Here is a 21,042-nt window from a genome sequence, read left to right as displayed (position 1 = left end):
ATTAACCCTTCATCTGGGGCCACAATGTTTGACCCAGAGGCACTCAGAGGACAGGGGAAAGGCAACCAGCTACTAGTGCAAAGGACTAGTGGTCGAAAATGCCATGTGGTGATAACCGCACACCTGCAGCATTGATGAAGCGTCCAGACCACGAGGCTGACTGACTGCCGCGGACGAGTGCCGGAAGCAGAAGCAACTTGCCTGGCTTGGCTGGGGAAAGCAGGGCTAGCCACAGCTGCACTGGTTGGGGCTGGTTGTCTGTTGGATTATATATATAGCTAGCATATAGTTATATATAGTCCAATATAATATAATAAGGCCAATAGGTTGTGTGTTATTATTTAAATGATGAATATTGAGGCTGTCAGCATGGGCATTTGGTTTCTGTATTAATGTGAAACACTATTCTGCCCAGTCACTACCGGCCCTTGTCTAAAATGTTTTGGATGCATAGTTTTCCAAGTAACCGATGACGGCTTAATGCCCTTACACTTTGCAGAGAGTCCCTAAAATAAATTCTTTCTGTAAATTCTGTCGGGCAAAAGGGACATGGGCCTGCATGACTAGAGGCTTTTGATGGTGCTTCTGGGTAATAAAAGCTCTGCTTCATTGCAAACAAATATGTCTTATTTATCTATCTATCTATCTATCTATCTATCTATCTATCTATCTATCATCTATCTATATCTATCTATCTATCTCTAGAAACCACTTAGAACTTTTTCAGGAAATATATGATCATATATACATGAAATATATGATACTATATCAAAGCCAGAACTCTAAATCGATGTCACACGTATCAACAAACATTAACACAATGTACATTTTTTTTGTTCCTTCTATAGGGTATTCATGGTCTAAAAGGAGAAAAGGTAAGCTATTTTATATACTACATTCAGAAAATTATGGGACGCATATTGTGATTTTATTCAAACCAGCCAAAATGTCACAAGATTAGTGGCAAGCTTTCAAGTGCTCCAGAACTCTTCATCTAGTGAGATGTTTTGCAAAAGAGGAGGGGAGGGGAAAAATAAGAAAAGCACAGAGATTGGACTTCCCAGCTGGAGCCCAGAGCCAGGAGGCCCAGCTGCGGCCTCAGTTCCAAGGTGGAAATTGTAGACAGATTAAATCTCCGCAAAGGATGGTGGAGAAACTTAAATCTGAATCTGTCAGATTTGCACTTTCTGAAACTATATGTGAACTGGAACACAGCTATCCTTTAAAATTCACACTTATCTGAATTCCGTGATGCCGTTTTCCAACAAAACAATGCTTTCCTGGGGGAAAGTGTCCATAATTATTAGTGTATAATATATTCGTGTAAACAGTATACAAAATGCATTCTGTGATGGGAAACTGCTTGTTCAGATTGCTTAAATATCTAGGGAGGTCTTTGCATGTAATCTTGTTTGCTAGCTTTTGGATCATAATCAATTCAGTAACAAAGAATTATATATATATACATTTTCCATTCTGTTCTGCCAGCGTGGCTGATTTTAATAGGCTTGACTCAACATTGTTTGCTCCCCCCCCCCCCCTTTCTTGTGTTTGCAGGGAGAGTTTGGAGGAGATGGACGAAAGGTAAAGGCAAATCCTGTATTGTATTGCTACCTGTTATTCCAGCTCCGCTTTCCTGATGAGAGCAGCTTTCTTACGCTCTGCTTCTTTTCTTTCAGGGGGCTTTTGGCTTGTTTGGACGGAACGGCACAAGTGGGCAGAAGGTAAGGCTACTCAAGGATCAGACACAGTCAAGGGGTTGCTTATGTCCTTTAAAAGGAAACCGCTATGGCTGCCACCCCACAGCTCGCAAGAGCTGCTCTGCCAATGGAGAGTAGAGCCTGCCAACAGGCTTGTCCCACCAAAAGACCCCTTGGTTCACCTGCCAAAAGCTCTGATGGGTGCTGGTGGACTGCTGGCATCCTTCCCCATGTGGCCATGTGGACCAAGATTCTGGGATTATATGGGGGGCATGTGATAGGAACCCAAGACCTGCAAGATCCTAAAGGTAAAGGTACCCCTGACCATTAGGTCCACTTGTGGCCGACTCTGGGGTTGCGGCGCCCATCTCGCTTTATTGGCCGAGGGAGCCGGCATACAGCTTCTGGGTCATGTGGCCAGCATGACTAAGCCGCTTCTGGCGAACCAGAGCAGCGCACGGAAACGCTGTTTGCCTTCCCACTGAAGTGGTACCTACTTGCACTTTGATGTGCTTTTGAACTGCTAGGTTGGCAGGAGCAGGGACCGAGCAACGGGAGCTCACCCCGTCGCGGGGATTTGAACCGCCGACCTTCTGATCGGCAAGTCCTAGGCTCTGTGGTTTAAGACATGGCATTCTGGGATTCTGAGGGGGGCATGTGATAGGAACCCAAGACCTTCAAGATCCTAAGTTCCCTCAAAACACCCCAAACAAGCCAGACACATCCCATGGTAGCTAATTCCCTCCTATTTCAGACAAGGGGGGGGGAGAAATTGAAAGCCCCCTCCCCACACCCCAGGGCTACATCTTGCCCGAGCCAGTGGATGTCAAGAGGCTGCATCTTTCCCAAGGAGAATGAACCGTCTATAGAGTTCTCTCTACTGTTCACAGTCTCTCACTTCTTTGTTTTTGCATGTGAACTTTCCAGGGCAAACTGGGGCGCATTGGACCTCCTGGCTGTAAAGGAGACCCAGGCAACAGGGTAGGAATGTTTTCTCATCTTGGCTTTGTGCATTCCAGCAGTGGTGTGGGGGGCGCAGTGTTTCTTGGAGCATGCTGCGTAAAGTAACATGGCAGCTAACACACAAGTAACAAATATAAAATAAATAATGGTAATAAAAGGGCGTTTTTTAATTGCCTCACGCCACATGTGCCCCACTTGGCAGACCTTCCTTCCTTGCTTCTAAGGTTTCTAAGCAGAGGTTGGGTGGCCATCTGGCATGGGTGATTTAACTGAGATTCCTGCATTGCAGGGGTTGGACTAGATGACCCTCGGGTACCCTCCAAGTCTTAAGATTCTGTGATTCCGTATGACCACTTTGATCGGCGGAATTGGCACTGCTACACGTGCCACATAATACTCATTTTGCAGATGTAAGAAATTGATCGTTGAGTGTGGCAACACCTGCACTTGGGTTTTGGCCCTTGCTAAAAACATTCTTGTTTAGACAGGTCAACCCAGATGCTTAGAAACGCTGAGGTGAATTTTAATCTGTTTTTTAACCGAAGAACAGGGTTTGTGAATTTTTCTTGAATCTGTTGTTTTATCTTTTTGGGTTTTTTACAATCAAGTGGTGTATAAATTCTATGAAATAAAACAAATGGAGGAAGACCTGTAGATCCTATTTTAATTTGCATCTGAACGCATTCCTGGAGCTGACAGGGAGGTTCCCACACAGGTGGGCATGGGGGGAGGGGGAGAGGCAATTGCCTCTCTGTCAAAAGGTGGCCCACTGCTTTCCATGTGCAGATGTCACCACAAGCCAGAGCTTTCAGAAAAGAAGCAGCTCACCTCTGCCTTTCTTCCTAGGGCCCTGATGGTTATCCTGGAGGTGCTGGAGATCAAGGGTTGCCTGGGGACCAAGGGATCAAGGTCTGTACCCCTCTTCAAAGTCACTCAAGGCACCAGTGACACAGACTCAGTGAGAATAAGCTGGAGGTGTTGCAAGACAGGCAGCCCCAATATGCAGCCAGGGCAATCATGCTATGAATATTTGGCCACCCCATCACAAAAGGACATGGGAAAGGGGCAGGAAGGGGCAATCAAAATGTTGGGCGGAAGGGTTGGTTAGGAGCTCCTTCCTTGCAAGGAAAAGCCTGTGTCTGGGTTTCTTTAGTTTTGGGGGAAGGTGGCCTTGGGGTTGTGGGTGGGGAGACATGATAAAGACGTAGACATTGGTGGTGGGTAAAGAGGGGTTCCCCCCTCCCTCTTTAAGCAGTACAACTCTGGGTCAGCCCAGTGGCATAGCGTGGGGGGTGCAGGGGGGGCCGGCCGCACCGGGCGCAACATCGGGGGGGGGCGCGCTCACACTCGCAGCTCTCTGTCCCTACCGGGTTAGGGGGCGCAAATTACTTGCCTTGCCCCGGGTGCTGACAACCCATGCTACGCCACTGGGTCAGCCAGTTTGAAAAAGGCAGTATTTCACATAACCCGTGGATGTGGTGACGACCATGGTCTTAGGTGGCTCTAAAGGGGGGGTTGAAAAGCCCCACCCCCACCCCCCCGGGAAGAGGTTTGTCAGTGGCTACCAGCCATGATAGTTGTGTGAAGCTTCTCCATTCAGGTGTGCCAGTCACGGCAAGCACACTGCAGAGGTGGTCTTCCCCGCAACATCTCTTTAGCCAAGAGCTGGACTAGGCAGATGAGCTTCGGCCTAATCCGGCCTAATCTTCTTCTTTTATTGAATCCTGGCTTTTTGGAACGGACACACCTTTTGTAAAAAATAAAATAAAATAGTGCTATTACAAAGCGTTTTGGCATTTCTGTGCAGAATGTAAATGCTCAACAAAGGCTGCATTGATAAGTCTTATAACTGGTTGAAATTCATGCATTTGACTTCCAATTCTGATTTTGAATTGAAAATCCTGTTCTGTTACAGAATTGCTATCATTACTGCCAGTCTCTAGGTGTCATTGAGGACTAGAGCAGGCACCGGGACATTCAGGCAGTGTTTCATGTATATGTGCACAAACACACACACAGTGTTTTACACACAAAAAGCAGAAACTCTGTAGGTGCAAAAAAACCAGGTACAAAAGTACCTATGTTTTCTCCCTCAAGGCAAAACAAAAAAATCAGAGGACGCAGAGGAGTCATTGAGAAAATGTTGCAGGGAGAAAGCATTTTTCAAAAGAGCCAGTGGTGGAGGAAGGGGGCAGGGGGGCGGTCCAACTTGGGCCCCATCTCTGAGGGGGGGGTGACAAGAAGGCACCCTGTGGGGGGCTCGCCCCGCCACTTCCAGGTGCGGCGACGTGAGCTGCCTCCATCGTGCCACCACAGCCACGTGCGGAGGATCTTGAGACCGTCCATACGGTGCTAGAGTGGCGCCATCAGCAAACCTCCGGGCAGCGCATGTGTGGCGGCACAGGGCGGTTTGCCCTGCCCCTCAACACCCCGCACCAGGTGCTGGTTAGTCTTCCTTCGGCCCTGAAAACAGCAACATGGTGTTCTTGATTCAACCCCTACCCCCCCCCCCCCATCTAAAATGTCAACATGAAACAAAAACCACACACACAGCATAAAGGTGTGGTTTGGCCCTCCGAAGAAAATGACTCAGAAGTAGATGGTGTTGTGGGCAGATCAGCATAACAGCATTTAAAGTGCTACAAATGGATTGGAAGGCTTTATTAAAAATTGCCCAGGTATTTATTGTGGCTGTTTGGTGTGTTTCTAGTGTATATGCATAATTCTTGAACCCGTAAGAATGGAGCTGTGTAAAATATCAGCTATTTAATGTCAATTGTCAAATACCAAACACTGAATATATAGTAGTTGCCATCTATTTTGCACCAGAATTCCCCCAAAATTGGTTTGAGGGAAATTTCAGACTGCTTATACTGCTGTACATACAATTCAGTTTTGATCTACGTGGATGTAGAGCTGGTGTGACCGTTTCTTACTACTTCTGTTTCTGCTTCCTCCTTCTGTATCAGGGTGATCCTGGCCGTCCTGGCCGCAGCGGACCGCCTGGGTTGGCTGGAGAGAAAGGAAATCGGGTATGTACCCCTAAAATTTTAGACATGCTCTCAGGGGCAGATCTACTATGAAACTAATGAAGCTTAAACTCCTGGAGGGGCCCCAGAAACTATTTTAGTCCACATTGCTAGTAGACTCAATTTGAGTCACATGACTTAAAATGATTGCTTTTTTCTTCTATGTATTTCAACAGTCCCAAAGTTTGAGAGTCAGTAGCACAGATCTTGTAAAGGTGTTGTGATCTGTTGTGGAAAAACCCACCAGTGGTGATCCCATTGAAGAAGGTAACAGGGGTTACCCAGACCTCATTGCTGGTTGTGAAGGGACCAACATAACAGTTCACGCTTCAGGGCCCCCCAAAATGTAGGTCCAAAATGTAGGTCCAGAAGTTACCCTGTTATTATCATAGTTGTCAGAACAAGAATTGAGAAAATTGGCAGCATTGCATTAAACTCTCCATGCAGTGATCTGATTCTGTTCCATTTATAGCAACTGCAATATGCTAGGCGTTGAATAAGCTGAACTTGGCTAGTTCCACCCCCACCCACCCCACCCACCTGAACACATTTAAAAGGGCATCAAATGTTAATCAGGCCAAGGCCTGGAAGAAGAGGAAGGTTTTTGCTTGGCACCTAAAATGTATAATGAAGGCATCAGACTAACTTTCCTGGGGAGAGCATTCCACAGACGGGGAGCCATGGCAGAAAAAGGCCCATCCTCATGTTGCCACCCTCCGGACCTCTTGTGGCACACGAGGAAGGTCCTCAGAGGATGATCACAGAGTCCAGGTCAGATTATATGGGGAGAGGCAGGCCTTGAGGTATTGTGGTCCCAAGTCATTGAAGGCTTTATAGGTCAAAACCAGCACTTTGAATTGGGCCTGGAAACTGGCAGTCAATGCAGTTTGGCCAGGATCAGTGTAAGATGCTCAAACTGTCTTGTCCTAGTGAGCAGACTCGCGTCCAAATTCTGCACCAGTTGAGGTTTCCAAAGCATCTTCATAGGCAGCCCTACATATAACGCATTGCAGTAATCTAACCTTGAGGTTATCGGAGCATAGGCAGCAGTAGTCAGGCTATCCTTGTCCAGATAGGGGTGTAGCTGGACCACCAGCTGAAGCTGATGGAAGGCACTCCGGGCCACTGAGGCCACCTGAGCCTCAAGTGACAACAAAGGATCCAGGAGGACCCCCAAGCTGTGCACCCACTCTTTCAGAGTGGTAACAGCAATGCAAGAAGCGGCCCAGCACATCCACTGCTGACAGTGTGACCAGAGCAGTTTCTGTGCCAAAACGGGGCCTAAGATTATGATGGATCTCACCATCCTGCATAAGATGTGACTCTTTGTACTGTCTGTGCCCCATTATACGTAGGTTGTGCTCTGACACTGCCCTTCCTTGCCCTTTCCTTCTCCCCAAAGGTCTTCTAATGCCGTTTCCTTTTATTTTTCAAAGGGACCAAGAGGCACCAATGGATCTCCTGGCACTCCTGGGACAAAGGGAGCCAAAGGTGGCCCTGGAACTATTGGACCCAAAGGAGAACCTGTAAGATTCTAACCCCACTTACTTCATCTGTCTGTCTGTCTGTCTATCTATCTATCTATCATCTATCTATCATCTATCTATCATCTATCTATCTACCTATCTATCATCTATCGCAATAGCAAGATTTCCATACAGGCAAGTATTCTAGGCTACTACTGCTTGACTACACTCCTAAATGCATCACCAAGACACAGATTTCAGTGACATCGGTTCTTCCAGAGCAATATTAAAACTGGATTTGTTCACAATCAGTGGTTGAGATTCATGCCAGATCTGTGCATTCCAGTATGCAAGCAACCAAATGTCATCCAATAGGAAGTTGGATATGTGCTGACATTTAATTTGATTGTCCTTTTAACAGAGGGCATGATCCAGCCCACATAAAGCACTTTTAAGATGCTTTGGTTTCAGTTGGAGAGTTAAATTTAACCTGAAATTTCTCTCATTGAAATAATTGTGCTTTAGAAAGAGCTTAACTTTGGCTGGACCAGACACAAAGCTTTCCCACAAACCCCACACCCCACTTAATGGGATTATATTCACAATATTGAAAGCATTGTTTCTTGCTTTTACTTTCACCCACTCTTTATCTTTCTTGCAATAAGTGTCAATCCACACGTTGCACAGAATTATGTCCTTCAAGTTTGCAGAAGGAGATAGGGGAAGCCGAGAAAGGCTCCTCTCCTACTTGGACTTTTACAGCTCAAAGTCCTCCTCTCTAAGCCTATTTTTCACCTATGTATGGGAAGAAAGATACTGAGTCCCCATAGCATACCCTGTGGATGAAAAGGCAGCTTGGGAAGGACTATTTTAAGCTGGAAAAGTAACAGAGGAGAAGTTACGCAGCCTTTCCTCACCTGATCACGCTTGGAGGAGCCCCCCGGACTTGATTTGCAATTAAGCTTGAAGAAGTGAGCTATTTTGCCAGGTGACTCGAAAAATAGTTCAATTTCTCTGGGCCCATTCCAGGAACCTTTTTGCATCCCTAATGACATCAAGGGTGCAAGGTGGGGTCTGAATGCTAGGGACGCTGCCCCGTCTCTGGCAAGAGCATTGCATGAAAGGGGGCGTCATGGCGATGGGAAAGGTGGCCCCTCTTTCTACAGAGGTTGGAGCCATCCTTCAGACACGCCTAGTTCTTTCAGCTCAAATAAAGGACGAGGGGTGTGCTGGAAGAGCATTTGCTCAAGATCATTTTGTTTTGTTTGCTTTCATTGTTTCTTTTTTTTAAAGGGCCGTCGTGGTGATCCTGGAACCAAGGGGGGACCTGGAGGTGTTGGACCCCCAGGCGGGAGAGTAAGTTCATCAGGCTTCCAAAGTAATGGAAGGAAATCCACCCCTAATTAACTGGGGGGTGGGGGCAGAGAGAGAGAGAGAGAGAGAGAGAGAGATTCTTTATTAATTTTGATTCTAGTCATAATGATTGTAAAATAAGCCTGCAAAACAACAAAAGCACATTTGTTGTTTTTCATAGAATCATAGAATTGTGTTGGAAGGGACCCCAACCCCCTGCAATGCAAGGTTGTTGTTGCTTCATTTTTAAAACCAAGCTCTTGCACAAGACTGACTAAACCCTACTGCTATGTGATTAGCCTCCAAGAAGTCACCCCCCACATGCACTCTCTTGCAAGTTATTGAGAGAGCAGCTCCTCTGAATTGGGTTGCCTAAGTTCAGATCTGCTTTCTTAAGATGGAGAAAGAGACACTCCACTGGTCGCCCTCCTAGGAGGAGCACATGGCCACCCACTGAAACAGCACGCAGGGGACAAACCACCCATCCAAAGAAAAAATGCTAATGAACATTGGCTTGCAGGTCCAGAGCAGGCTATCTGATTTGTCTGTGGGTAAATCCAGATTAAATGAAGAAAAACTCCAGGCTGGCATTTTGAGGAAATCATTGGTGGTGTGGATGATGCAAACTTGTATGCATAAGTAGCACTCATTCCGTAGCAGATTCCACCTAAAAGCACCATGACCTCCAGCAGCAGGGAGATGGTGGTCGTAGCTATAGCTACGGCTGCAGCTTCTGTGAGACTTCTTGTCACCAGAGAAGGTCTAGGAACATGCTGAACTTGGACTGAACAGATTGGCTCTCTAATGCCTTGTTTCTTCTTTCACAGGGAGACCCTGGTTCTGAGGGCCAGAGAGGGCTACCAGGAGAAGTTGGAAACAAGGGAGGCAGGGTATGAAAGAATGACAAAATGGCACAACATTTTCCCTCCATGCACAGGACGCAGCAGGGGCTCCCCAAGCAGTTTATTTGAAAGCACATTTGAAGATAATTGTCCATCAAGGACTTCACCACCGGTGTATGTTCACACTGATGAGATTGGAGTGCCAAATTTGAATCCGGCAAAATGGGGCTCAAAATGATGTTGAGTGTTGAGCACATCTTATCGGGGGGGGGGGGACATCCTCTGCTCCACTCCTGAGGACAAAAGCAAGAAAACAGTGGGGGAGGGAAAGAGTGGCCTCATCTCAGCTGCCAACTGTTAACTAATTAGATATTTCTTCCCTTGAACAGTCTGAAATGTTTACTTCATGCAAGGTCTGACTCTCCCTCTCATTTCTGTGTTTCGCAGGGAGAGCGAGGAATGCCTGGCCCACGAGGTATTCAAGGTGGTTTGGGAGAACCAGGAAAGCCTGTAAGTTTCATTCACACGCCTCTTCCACCTGTGGGCATTGGCTTGCTCTCCATGCAGCTGGCAAGAGAAGCCCCGTCTGCCATCCGCCCCCAGCAGACATCCTTTTCGTTGTGCATTCATGACGATTTGTGCTCATGGCAGTATTGGGGAGGTGATATGCAATCTTACTTTCAGTACTGTTTGAGCCTTCATCATTGCATGTCCCATAACCTCCCGCTGAGATCCCATAACTCCTTGTATCACAAATGCTCTACCTTATTTTTTGTCCTGCTTCCCTTGCGCTCCATAGTGCAGGAGTTCCCTGCCAAATGACAATAAAGCAGAAACACTGGGAAGCTTCACAGAACAACTGATAAAGTGGAATGGAGTGCAGACAATCTAGTATAAATCTTCCATTGATGGACTATTATAGCATCAAGGACATACCTGCAAAAAAATCCAGTCTGCGGAGGCTTTAGGAATATTTTGTCTCAGCTTTTCTGAGGTCACAGATTACCGTATTTTTTGCTCTATAAGACTCACTTTTTCCCTCCTAAAAAGTAAGGGGAAATGTGTGTGCGTCTTATGGAGCGAATGCAGGCTGCGCAGCTATCCCAGAAGCTAGAAAAGCAAGAGGGATTGCTGCTTTCGCTGCGCAGCAATCCCTCTTGCTGTTCTGGCTTCTGAGATTCAGAATATTTTTTTTCTTGTTTTCCTCCTCCAAAAACTAGGTGCGGCTTGTGGTCTGGTGCATCTTATAGAGCGAAAAATAATTTCATGTCAATCAGGATTTAATATCAGAAACATTGTCCCCCATTTGTGTGTGAGCAAAAAGAGTTTCGTCTGAGACTTCCCTCCTGTCATACGGAATCATTGTCGTGTTGAAAATCACAACTGTAGTAGCATCTCTGCCGCTCGTACAGATTAACAGCAGCACCCCCCCCCAACTCACCATGTGCTTTATGCAACACTCTTTTTCAGGGCTCACGAGGGGATCCCGGTGATGCTGGTGTCAGGGGCGACCCCGGGGTGCCAGGTCCAAAGGTAAGCCATAGGTGTAACCTTGATCAACAGGATTGTGTTTACATTTGATATTGTAATGTTGGTCTGATCCCACAGGCCTCATCACTGGCCTCTTTTAATGCTGGTAATTTTCTAGCCGCAGAAAGTCTCTTTTTCCTTAAGCAGTCCAAGCTCCAGATTTTTCGTATCTGTAATTCAATGTAATAAAGGACTTGTTGTCATTATTGTTGGGGGATTCTTGCTGACTAAATTAGGAACTGGAGTTCTGCGGCGGCTCAGTGCGCATCTCAATGCGCATCCGCTTGCCGGACCTTTTAACCCCAAGACATTACATACTGTACTCCAAAGGCAGGGAGATGTGGCCATTTCTGCAAATATAGAACCTTTGAAGAATCATTCTCTCTTTTTAAAACAACATTCTAGGGTGACAGAGGAAGACCTGGCTTTAACTATCCCGGTCCAAGAGGAGCTGCGGTATGTTTTGTTCACGTAAAGTATTCACACATTGAAATGCCTCCGTTGGAAAGGAGGCTTCACGAATTGCTATAGAAATTCTTCGTCTCCAGCCTCCTTCGGAGTAGGCCACTCGGCTCTGGCAACAAGCCATTTGGGGCCGTGAGTTTAATGCTGTCATTTTCTAGACTTGCTGAATGTTATTAAAATAGGGTTTCATTTTTAATATCATTCCAGAGATATGAATGGGGCTTGATGTTGTTATTTTAAACTGTTTTTAAGCTTTTAGGATTGGGCAAAATAAGGTGCTTGATATGGACAAATGAGCAAATAACTAATAATTAAATTATTAAAAGTAAATATTATTTTCCTTATGTGTTTGATATACATCATCATTATGGTGAAAGCTACTCCAGAATCAGTTTGCTGTTTTAAGTGTCCTCTAGAAATAGGAATCTATTAAAAATAAAAAAGGAAGGAAGGAAGGAAAATGGTGAAATCTGAATCAAAACCTAGTTCTGCTTTAGTTATATTACACATTATTTAAAGCATACAATAGGAAGAGGGTATTTTTCTGAGTCCATTAGATTATGCCAATGCACAGCAAAATATTGAAAAAGACATCTTTGCAAGAGATCACTACAGTTTCATTTTTCATTTTGAACCCCTTGACACGTCTAAGAAATCTGGGAGCAAATCAGTCCTGATTTCCTTTTATTGGTGCTTTTTAATGCATATTCTAGATTATGCCATGTAAAACACCTAGAGGTTTTCTGTAGAGCAGGGTTTCCCAAACTTGGGTCTCCAGCTGTTTTTGGACTACAAATCCCATCATCCCTGACCGCTGGTCCTGCTAGCTAGGGATGATGGGAGTTGTAGTCCAAAAACAGCTGGAGACCCAAGTTTGGGAAGCCCTGCTGTAGAGTAAGCAGTACATAAATTTTGTGAAATAAAATAGGTTAAGAAAATATGCCTTGCCCTTAGTGAGGGCGCTGCACACCTCAGTCTCTGAGGAGAAGGATAGACCAGGTGGAGGAACAAGTCGTCCATTTCTGCCCAGTCTGGAATCAACTGAGGTCACTTCAAGAGGCTGCTAATCAGATGTTCTAAGAGCCCCTGTTTTCTGTTGGACCCACTGGAAAATTCCTGTGCTTGGCAACTCTAGATGCCTAGTTGGCCACAACTGTCTTTTACTTTAGAATTTGTCCATCCTTGCTATGTCTGGGTAAGCCCATGAAACTGAAAGCTGACTGGCTCTTCTCTGTTTCCAGGGTGAGAAAGGTGAGAAGGGGCTTCCAGGACCAGAGGTATAGTATGATCACGTTTGCCACCTTATTCTGCCAACAAAGCTAGTGATCCTGTTCTTTCTTTGAAATGCTTATGAGGATATGGAGGGCCACTTCTCAGGCTGTGTCCACACAGAAGCTGTTGTGTGGCTTGTTTTTCATATCAGTGGAACACCAAAGCACTCGTTGAGCTCTGTCCAATTAAATAATTCTCAAGTGGCTCAGTGCTGTGACTCCTGGTGCCATTGTGAAGTACAGTTGTGCCTTGGAAGAAGAACGGAATCTGTTCCAGAAGTCCATTCGACTTCCAAAACTTTAGAAAACCAAATCGCGGCTTCTGATTAGTTGCAGGAAGCTCCTGCAGCCAAACAGAAACTGTGGAAGCCCTGTCGGACGTTCGGGATCCAAAAGAACATTCGCAAACCGGAACAGTCACTTCCGGGTTTGCGGTGTTCAGGAGTCAAAACGTACGAGTTCCAGGGCGTTCGACAACCAAGGTACGACTGTATACAGTCTAGTGTTGATGTGGATTATTTTCTCTGTACAGCCAGGCTTACTGAAAAAATGCATTCTGCTCTCAGTTACTTTACCTCTGTGCTTCCAGCTTAGCTCTAAGCCTTCAGGCATCAGCACAGAGAACTGCTTTAAAGGAATAATAGAAGTGCCCTTAAAAGAATAATAAAAGATAAATGGGGGGTTGAAAAGGGGGGCAGTAGAGAAAAGAAAAATGTTTATTCTTCTAACATTTTTTTGGAACAGGGTGCAAGAGGTGACTTTGGACTAAAAGGCCCCCCAGGAAGCAAAGGAGAAAGAGGTGAAGCTGTAAGTAGACTCCTATTACTAACAAATGTGTGGAACATAAACAGTTAGTTAGTTAGTTAGTTAGTTAGTTAGTTAGTTAGTTAGATTCACAATGTGGATTTTCTGGACACAAAAGATATTGGAGCTAAATTTCAATTTGTGTTGCTCTTTCACTTGTCAGGGTTTGGGGTGATAAGTCTAGGATACAATGGGATAATGCCTGTCTTTCGTAAACTTTGAGCTCCCTGATAAATTTTAAATTATACTCTAGGACCACCAGCTGAATATAGGACGCCACACTTCTAAATAGCTGGTGCTGTGTAGACGTCTTTAAATGCCAGTGAACATAGCCCCCTTCAGTTGTTCAGAAGAATGCACAAACTGCATAGGGGCACACGAGCAGCCCCTGCCCACAGCGTTGAACACAAAAGTCTCTTTGGATATTCTAATCATGCTGAGCTGAATGCAGTTTAAATTCTCCCTTTGATCCAGAACCTGATTACTAGTTGCCTGGAAAATTCTCGCCATGTTCTGCTGCACACAGCATGAACCCCCCTGCAGACCTTTCTGCTCAGTGCACAAAAGGCAGGCACATCCATCTGCACACAGTTTGAGCCTCACGTGTTCTTCTGAACGTTCATGTGTCTGGGAATGTGGATAGTACTATGTTCCCCAGACCTGTTTACACGGATGTCTGTAGATGAATGTGTGCAGGTTTGATCTCTGCATTTGCGAGAAATTCTGGTGTCCACTGGTGTTTCCCATACTGGTGATCCCTGGTGCTGCATAAATTCTCTCAACCACATGGCTAAACAAATGTGGAGGCCCCTGCCATCTCTAGCTAGCCCCTGGGTTTGTCCTCTATGGAGAGGAAGAAGGGTTTTAGGTTTCTCAGTCTGTCTATCTGGTAATTCCCACCTGCTTTTCAGGTTGCTGGTGTCTATTAAAAAATAGGATGTGATAGGCTGGAGACAGGCAATACTCAAGCTGGGTTGAAACTGGTTTGAGAGATGTTTTGCTTCTCATAGCAGAGAGAAAGGAAATATATATTTTTCACAACTGTCAATGAGGATAAGAGTACTCAGAATAAGTAAACACTTTGTGTGCTATAGAATCATAGAATCATAGAGTTGGAAGAGGCCACCGGGGCCATCGAGTCCAACCCCCTGCCAAGCAGGAAACACCATCAGAGCACTCCTGACATATGGTTGTCAAGCCTCTGCTTAAAGACCTCCAAAGAAGGAGACTCCACCACACTCCTTGGCAGCAAATTCCACTGTCGAACAGCTCTTACTGTCAGAAAGTTCTTCCTAATGTTTAGGTGGAATCTTCTTTCTTGTAGTTTGGATCCATTGCTCATAGAAATTATTGGTAAAAAAATATTTGAGACATTGTAATGGGTAGATAGGATGGGTAAGCAAATAGAGGTTCTCCTGGTCTCTAGGACACTGAATTCATGTTAATTGAAATACTTTTTTCCCCATTCGTGTTGCTTAACTTATAAGCATGCATTTCTTTCCCTCTCTCTTCTTCTAGGCTGATCCTGGCCCACCCGGTGAGCCTGGACCCAGAGGACCTCCAGGCGAAGGAGGCCCTGAGGTACTGCAGCTGAGTGTTGCCTTGGGCCCTAGATCTTGCCAGCTTTGATATTCTGGAGCTGGATCACAGGACCCTGGGCAGTTGTATGTTGCACAACATGAGCAGCCACCAGACACAAAAAATGAAATGAACAGCCTGAGCCTGCTGAATACAGATTTCCATTTTAAGGAAGAGAAAACAGATATGTCTTGAATTCAGAATTTTGATTTAAAAATAAATAAATATGTATTATACTTGATGAGCATTCTGAATCTGAATTCAGTGGTCAGCTCACCTCAAAAGGGATATTGTGGAGTTGGAAAAGTTTCAGAAAGGGGAAACCAAAGTGATCCGGGGGGGGGGGGGGAGAGCAACTCCCCTAGGAAGAAAGGTGGCAGCGGAAGTTTATAAAATCCAGCATGCCATAGAGAAGGGGGGGGGGCAATCCCTCTCTCATAAGTCATGGACAGCCAACAAAGCTGAATGTTGGAGGGTGAAAGATAGGCAAAAGGAAGTCCTTCTTCAGACAGCACAGTTAAGCTATGGATAGTGATAGCAACTTAAGGCTCATCCACTTTTCCACTTATGCTCTTGAGCTGCCAGTGCTCCCAGGGTGACTTGTGTAAAAGCAGTACAAATATTCACAAATGATTAAGATGGTAAAAATGGTCTGTAGGTAGCCTATTTAAAACAGTAGTGATGATGATGACGTTATTTCACCCCTGTGGCTGCTGCTCGTCTTCCCCACCAGGCAATTGGTTCTGAGGCCTCTGTGAGGGAAGAAGGAACTTGGTCTCCAGGTGCTGGGAATGGTGTGCCCTGCAAATTACCCTTTCCCTGCTCCTGTGGCCAAGCCAAGCGCAGTAGCATGGATGGAGCATAGCTGAATGTGCATAAGAGAGAAAGAAACGAAACACCCCTGAAGTCTTCTTCTCTATTTTTTTATAGGGTGGCCCTGGCCCTGCTGGAGATCCTGGCCTGACTGTAAGTGGATAAAGAAAAACCTATATTTATTCTTCCACCTGTGGAGCTGGATACCTATCTAGTGTCAGTTCCACTTTGCCGTGGAATATAGCAAGACTATTCAAATGGTTACTTCCCACCATGTGGAAGATATTCCTGATGAAATCTGCAGTGATGTCCTCTTGTGCACAGTAGAGGGAGAAAAGCTTGTGGATTATTCAGTCAAGTTTTCACAATGACAAGATGCAAATGAACACTAGCAGAATCGTCACTCAAACTGCCCTGACTGATTTCCTTGCCATGCTATCAAACAATTTGGGACCTTACATTCATTACATTCTTTCTTTTTCTTGATAGGACTGTGATGTGATGGCATACATCAGAGAGACCTGTGGCTGTTGTGGTTAGTTCAGAGTCTTCACCTTGAGGACTTATAAGAATAATTAGTTTGCATAATCTTGCTTTAGAGTAGGATGCCTCTCCCAGGAGGATGCATTTTATTCCCAAACAAAGATCATAGTCATGCAATGATTTCCCTCTGTCCTTCTGTGGGAGCCTTGCTTGGTCAGAGACTAAATAGGTTTCATGAGTTTGGCAGAGACATCTTACTGTGCCTTTGGTACTCCCAATAAATGTTTAACCACGTATAAGAAAAGGAAATACTGTCTCCAGAAGTTGAGAAAGAGGGGAATTTGTACAGAGAGAGAGAGTTAATGTTGCACCATGCTTTGGGTTTGGGATGGGATGCCTCAAGCATCTTAGATGTGGTGGTACGGTAGAACATACATTCTTCAGACTCAGGCCCACCATCTTGTGAATATGCCCATTCCTCATTTAAACTTCTAAATCACAGTGTTAATCAAAGTATAAATTTGGGTTACATGGGGTTGCACTTACAAGAAGGCTTGAAGAACAGGTGTTTCGTATGTAGACCTTTCAGCTGCGATGGCACCACTGCATTTTGCCAGGCCAAGGCTTCTGGCTTCCAGTGCTGCCCAGATACAGAAACCAGGCTGGGAGCAACCCCTTTGGTACTGTTCCTCTGTATTCACTGCTGATCCTGGAGGCAAGAGCTGGAAATAGCCGTACCTTGCCCTGCCTCTCTCTAGGAAAGAGCACTGCAGTCATTGGGAAACACAAGGAAGGACTGTTAATAGCCTGCTTGTTGTCCCTCAGATACGTGGCTTTATAACACAGCATGCCATCTGTTCCAGGGTCCTCTAGGTTGGTGCTGTGGTCGGCTGGTTTTATGGTGTTTGGATGCAAAGCTTCTGACTGCTCTGTCTCTGCTTTCCATAGACTGTGAGAAGCGGTGTGGCCCCTTGGACTTAGTCTTTGTTATAGACAGCTCAGAAAGTATTGGCTACACCAATTTCACCCTGGAGAAGAACTTTGTCATAAATGTGGTGAGCAGACTTGGTTCCATAGCCAAGGATCCAAAATCTGAGACAGGTCAGTGGTATGGCTAAGATTTTATTGCTGAACATTAAATGTGATGATGAGATGCTTGTGCCTAACCCAATATTGGGAACTAAAATATCTCTTGGTTTCTAGAAGTGTTCCATTTGCCTTGATCATGTTGAGCATGTGTTGTGTGCGCCATCTAACTGCGCTTGCCACCAGCTCCTGGCTCCCTGGGCCATGTGGCAAGTGCAGAAGCCTGGGGAAAGAGGCATGTGCAAAGAACGGAGAAGAGAATCATGGCAGGAATCTCTCTGCTGTTTCTTTCCTTCTCCAAATAGCAGCACAAATGAGAGAAATCCGTGGTTCTAGGTGCATCAGAAGGTCTAATGGCAGAGCTGGGACTTAACTCTTTTGTGGAGAAGATCAGACACACAGAAGAGGCTCTTCTTGTTTCTTACCTGTTCCAAATTGCAGTGCAAACAATAGCATGGGCAGCCATCCTTACTGGGCCACCTCCCCTTGGAGGACCTAGCGAAAGGACTTGTGAACATCCAGCTTTGACTTTGTGTCCTGCAAGTGCTGCATTTGCCACAGGAAAGCTTGTGTGTGTGTAGAAATGCCTTTGATTAGAACTGCTTTGAGTGCCACACTCTCTATAAGTGTTTGAGATGACATGGCAGAAGAGAACAGGCAGCTGTATTCCTTACATAAGTCTGTTCTACATCTGGGCAGCTTTTTCCTAACTGTTCCCCTAAATGCAAAGGATTTTAAACCACTAGCCCAATATACAGAGCCTTTGGTTATCAGAAGGCTCTCTGGCTGCAGGGCAATGTGATTTCTGCCTTAAGGGGAAATGAGGTCTCTCTTGGTTCAGGGAGGTGGAGCTGATGGTTTCTTTCTCTGCCAGGTGCCCGTGTTGGGGTGGTGCAGTACAGCCACGAAGGGACATTTGAAGCCATCCAGCTGAACGATGACCGCATTGACTCCCTCTCCAGTTTCAAAGAGGCAGTGAAGAAGCTGGAGTGGATTGCCGGGGGCACGTGGACCCCCTCTGCTCTTCAGTTCGCCTACAACACCCTCATCAAGGAGAGCCGGAGAGACAAAGCCCGGGTGTTTGCTGTGGTGATTACAGATGGGCGCCACGATCCCCGGGATAGCGAGTCCAACTTACCGGCTCTCTGCAGCAAGGGGGTCACTGTCCATGCCATTGGGATTGGTGACATGTTCAACAAGAAGGAGGAGGACGAGACCCTGAGCTCGATTGCCTGTGATGACGACAAGAGAGTTCAGAGAATGAAGTTGTTTTCGGAGCTGGTGGCTGATGAGTTCATCGACAGCATGGAGCATGAACTTTGTCCAGGTCTGTCAGTCCTGCCCCCGCTGAGGATGGAACGAATTAGTGGGAATGTGATCCTAACTCCCTCAGCTTTTGCTTTGAGGTTTATGGTCACAGCCTCTCCAATTTAAAGCAGTTTCTCCCTCTCTCTCTCTCTCTCTCTCTCTCTCTGTCCTGGCGCCATATGTACAAAGTGGGCCATAATGGGCTACATCAAAGCCAATAGCAGGCTACATTACATCATTCTGATGGGATCTAGGGCCCATCCTTTCCCAAGGGGTCTCAGACTGGTCACAACATGTTTCAAAAAGGACTAAAACTGAAAAGTAAAAAAATAAATTGTGTACAACTGTATTGGGAGAAATCCACACAATCCCAGTATTATCAATACCGTATATCCCAGACTAATTCCACATCACTTCCCAGTGCCAACTAAAACTCATCCTGAAAATAATAGAGCAGCCCTGATGCAAGCGAGTCCTGCTGATCTTGTACAGTCACCATATTTTGAGCCAACTAGAAACCTCTGAATAAATTTCAAAGCCGGACTGTTGGAGGAGGACACATCATAGGAGTCAAACGTGGAGAGCCTGTTGGCATGTTTGCCAGTCCCCAGGTATTCATCTGAAGGTCACTAACATGCCCTGTAGCCTCTTGGTTGAGACTGAAATCCTAGATCTACAGGATTTACAGTGTAAGGCCCTCTTTTTACCTCCAGCGGTTGGGGAAACTGCCCCATAGGTGGTGTTGAACCCTGTGCTCTGGGGAACCTGCTGGATGCAGCCCTGGGGACTGTCTCTCTCTGGCCCTGCTCTGTTTCCTCCTCAAGGGCATTTGTGTCCTTGAGCTCTTGCTTGTCAGGATGGAGAGGGGCATGGGGGGCTGGGGTGCAGTAACCTCTGACGTCTGTGTGCCTAACCATTATTAGACCAATAGTGTTCTGCATGGTTTCAACCGAACATCTTCATTCTTATTTCAGATCCTCAGATTGTCTGCCCCGAACTGCCCTGCCAAACAGGTAAAGCATTTGTCATTGTGTCCCTGCCACCCCCTCCCTGTTCACTGTATCACCTGATGGGAGAAATAATGGAAAGTTCTAGTCCAGGAAACAGAAGGTGGGGGGGGGGGAGAGCTTATGTTGACCAGAATATCAATACGTCTCCTTTGCAACATTATTCCATTACACTTAATCATCTATATCTCCAAGTAAATGTATTTTTGCATTACAGCTAGTTTACATCTTGGGAATAGCCATTTACGCCCTGAGAATGTGCGCCAATATTGCGGCCATTCTGGAGCCTTCTCTGAAACAGTCTGTCAGAGGATAGAAACACTCCATTTGTGGGGATTTCTGCTCCAGCCCTCCAGCCAAACAACAAGTAGACAGGTTTATGACAGGAAGAATGTGAAATGCTCCACATTTGCAGAGTTGTGAGGAAGACCAGTTTTAGTCAGCAAGGCCATATGTGTAATGAGCTCTTGATAAAACCTCATAGTGTGATGGACACTCATGCTAAGGCACTGCTGGCCTGCAGGTTTAGGACAAAACCAAATGCTCTTTGAGCTTTGCTTTTCCAAAGAGCACAACCCTTTAAATCTGGATCAGAGGCTTGTTAGAAGCTGATCCTAGCCCACAAATGAACATCAGGCAAGACCCTTTCTATAACTGACAGAGAACAGAGGAACCAGATCAGGGCAAAAGCCTGCTTAAGTTAAAAGAGATAAAGGTAGTTGATCAATGCGTAGTATTTCTAGTGCTGTTCTAATAAGTCCTACTATTATTTCAGTTTAGATTTGGTTTCTGTTCTTGTCCCCGCTCGTGTCAGTGGAGCATAAGCGCCCCCCTTACCCCCCCCCCCCCCATTTTGTCCTTTTCTGCAGATGTTGGCAATTGTGCATCAATCGGGCAGGCCTAAAATGGTTGCCGCCTGTATATTGATAAAAATAGAGTTTTTTAATGGTATAGCTTACGCTTGCTCTGTGTGGTTTGATGGAAGGACCTTCTCCCGTAATGCATGTTGTATTTTTCTGTTCTTAGTAGTTCTATAAATTGAGTGGAAAGGAAGGAAGGAATGAGTGTGAAAGAAAGTTAAACTCCTAGAACATAGAACAGGTAGTCTTCACCGCAGTGATATGACTGTGCAGCCTCTTCTGATCAGGCCATCAGCTTCAGCAGGTTTGCTTTGAGTTTCTCAGCTGCATTAATTCATTAGAACCAAACTTCATGGACAAATTGTTGAGGAGTCTCTGTCTGTCAGGAGCCATGTTTCTGGGCACAGGTCTGGCTTAAAAGCTCTGTGTCCAAGCAGGTCTTTTCTGTCCCTGCACTTTCCCCAGGAAAACCTGTTTTTTACCA

At 45.7% G+C, this 21,042-nt stretch overlaps 1 protein-coding gene across 2 annotated transcripts in view; it reads left to right on the top strand.

Moving 5' to 3' along the window:
• The window catches only part of COL6A2 (collagen type VI alpha 2 chain), a 43,157-nt gene that overhangs the window by 12,445 nt on the left and 9,670 nt on the right, over window positions 1–21,042 (top strand). For both annotated transcript variants that reach the window (XM_083401258.1, XM_083401257.1), the window contains exons 8-27: window positions 849–875; window positions 1,558–1,584; window positions 1,680–1,724; window positions 2,628–2,681; window positions 3,510–3,572; window positions 5,633–5,695; window positions 7,129–7,218; window positions 8,452–8,514; window positions 9,339–9,401; window positions 9,801–9,863; window positions 10,824–10,886; window positions 11,289–11,339; window positions 12,590–12,625; window positions 13,364–13,426; window positions 14,942–15,004; window positions 15,932–15,967; window positions 16,304–16,349; window positions 17,246–17,398; window positions 18,258–18,710; window positions 19,666–19,704. In XM_083401258.1, the coding sequence (XP_083257384.1) occupies window positions 849–875; window positions 1,558–1,584; window positions 1,680–1,724; window positions 2,628–2,681; window positions 3,510–3,572; window positions 5,633–5,695; window positions 7,129–7,218; window positions 8,452–8,514; window positions 9,339–9,401; window positions 9,801–9,863; window positions 10,824–10,886; window positions 11,289–11,339; window positions 12,590–12,625; window positions 13,364–13,426; window positions 14,942–15,004; window positions 15,932–15,967; window positions 16,304–16,349; window positions 17,246–17,398; window positions 18,258–18,710; window positions 19,666–19,704 (1,561 nt within the window). The remainder of the gene's footprint in view (window positions 1–848; window positions 876–1,557; window positions 1,585–1,679; window positions 1,725–2,627; window positions 2,682–3,509; window positions 3,573–5,632; window positions 5,696–7,128; window positions 7,219–8,451; window positions 8,515–9,338; window positions 9,402–9,800; window positions 9,864–10,823; window positions 10,887–11,288; window positions 11,340–12,589; window positions 12,626–13,363; window positions 13,427–14,941; window positions 15,005–15,931; window positions 15,968–16,303; window positions 16,350–17,245; window positions 17,399–18,257; window positions 18,711–19,665; window positions 19,705–21,042) is intronic.

The sequence above is a fragment of the Podarcis tiliguerta genome (assembly GCF_965153285.1).
Source record: "Podarcis tiliguerta genome assembly, chromosome: 1".
NCBI classification, from domain to species: Eukaryota; Metazoa; Chordata; class Lepidosauria; order Squamata; family Lacertidae; genus Podarcis; species Podarcis tiliguerta.
This window is presented reverse-complemented; position numbering and strand designations above follow the sequence as displayed.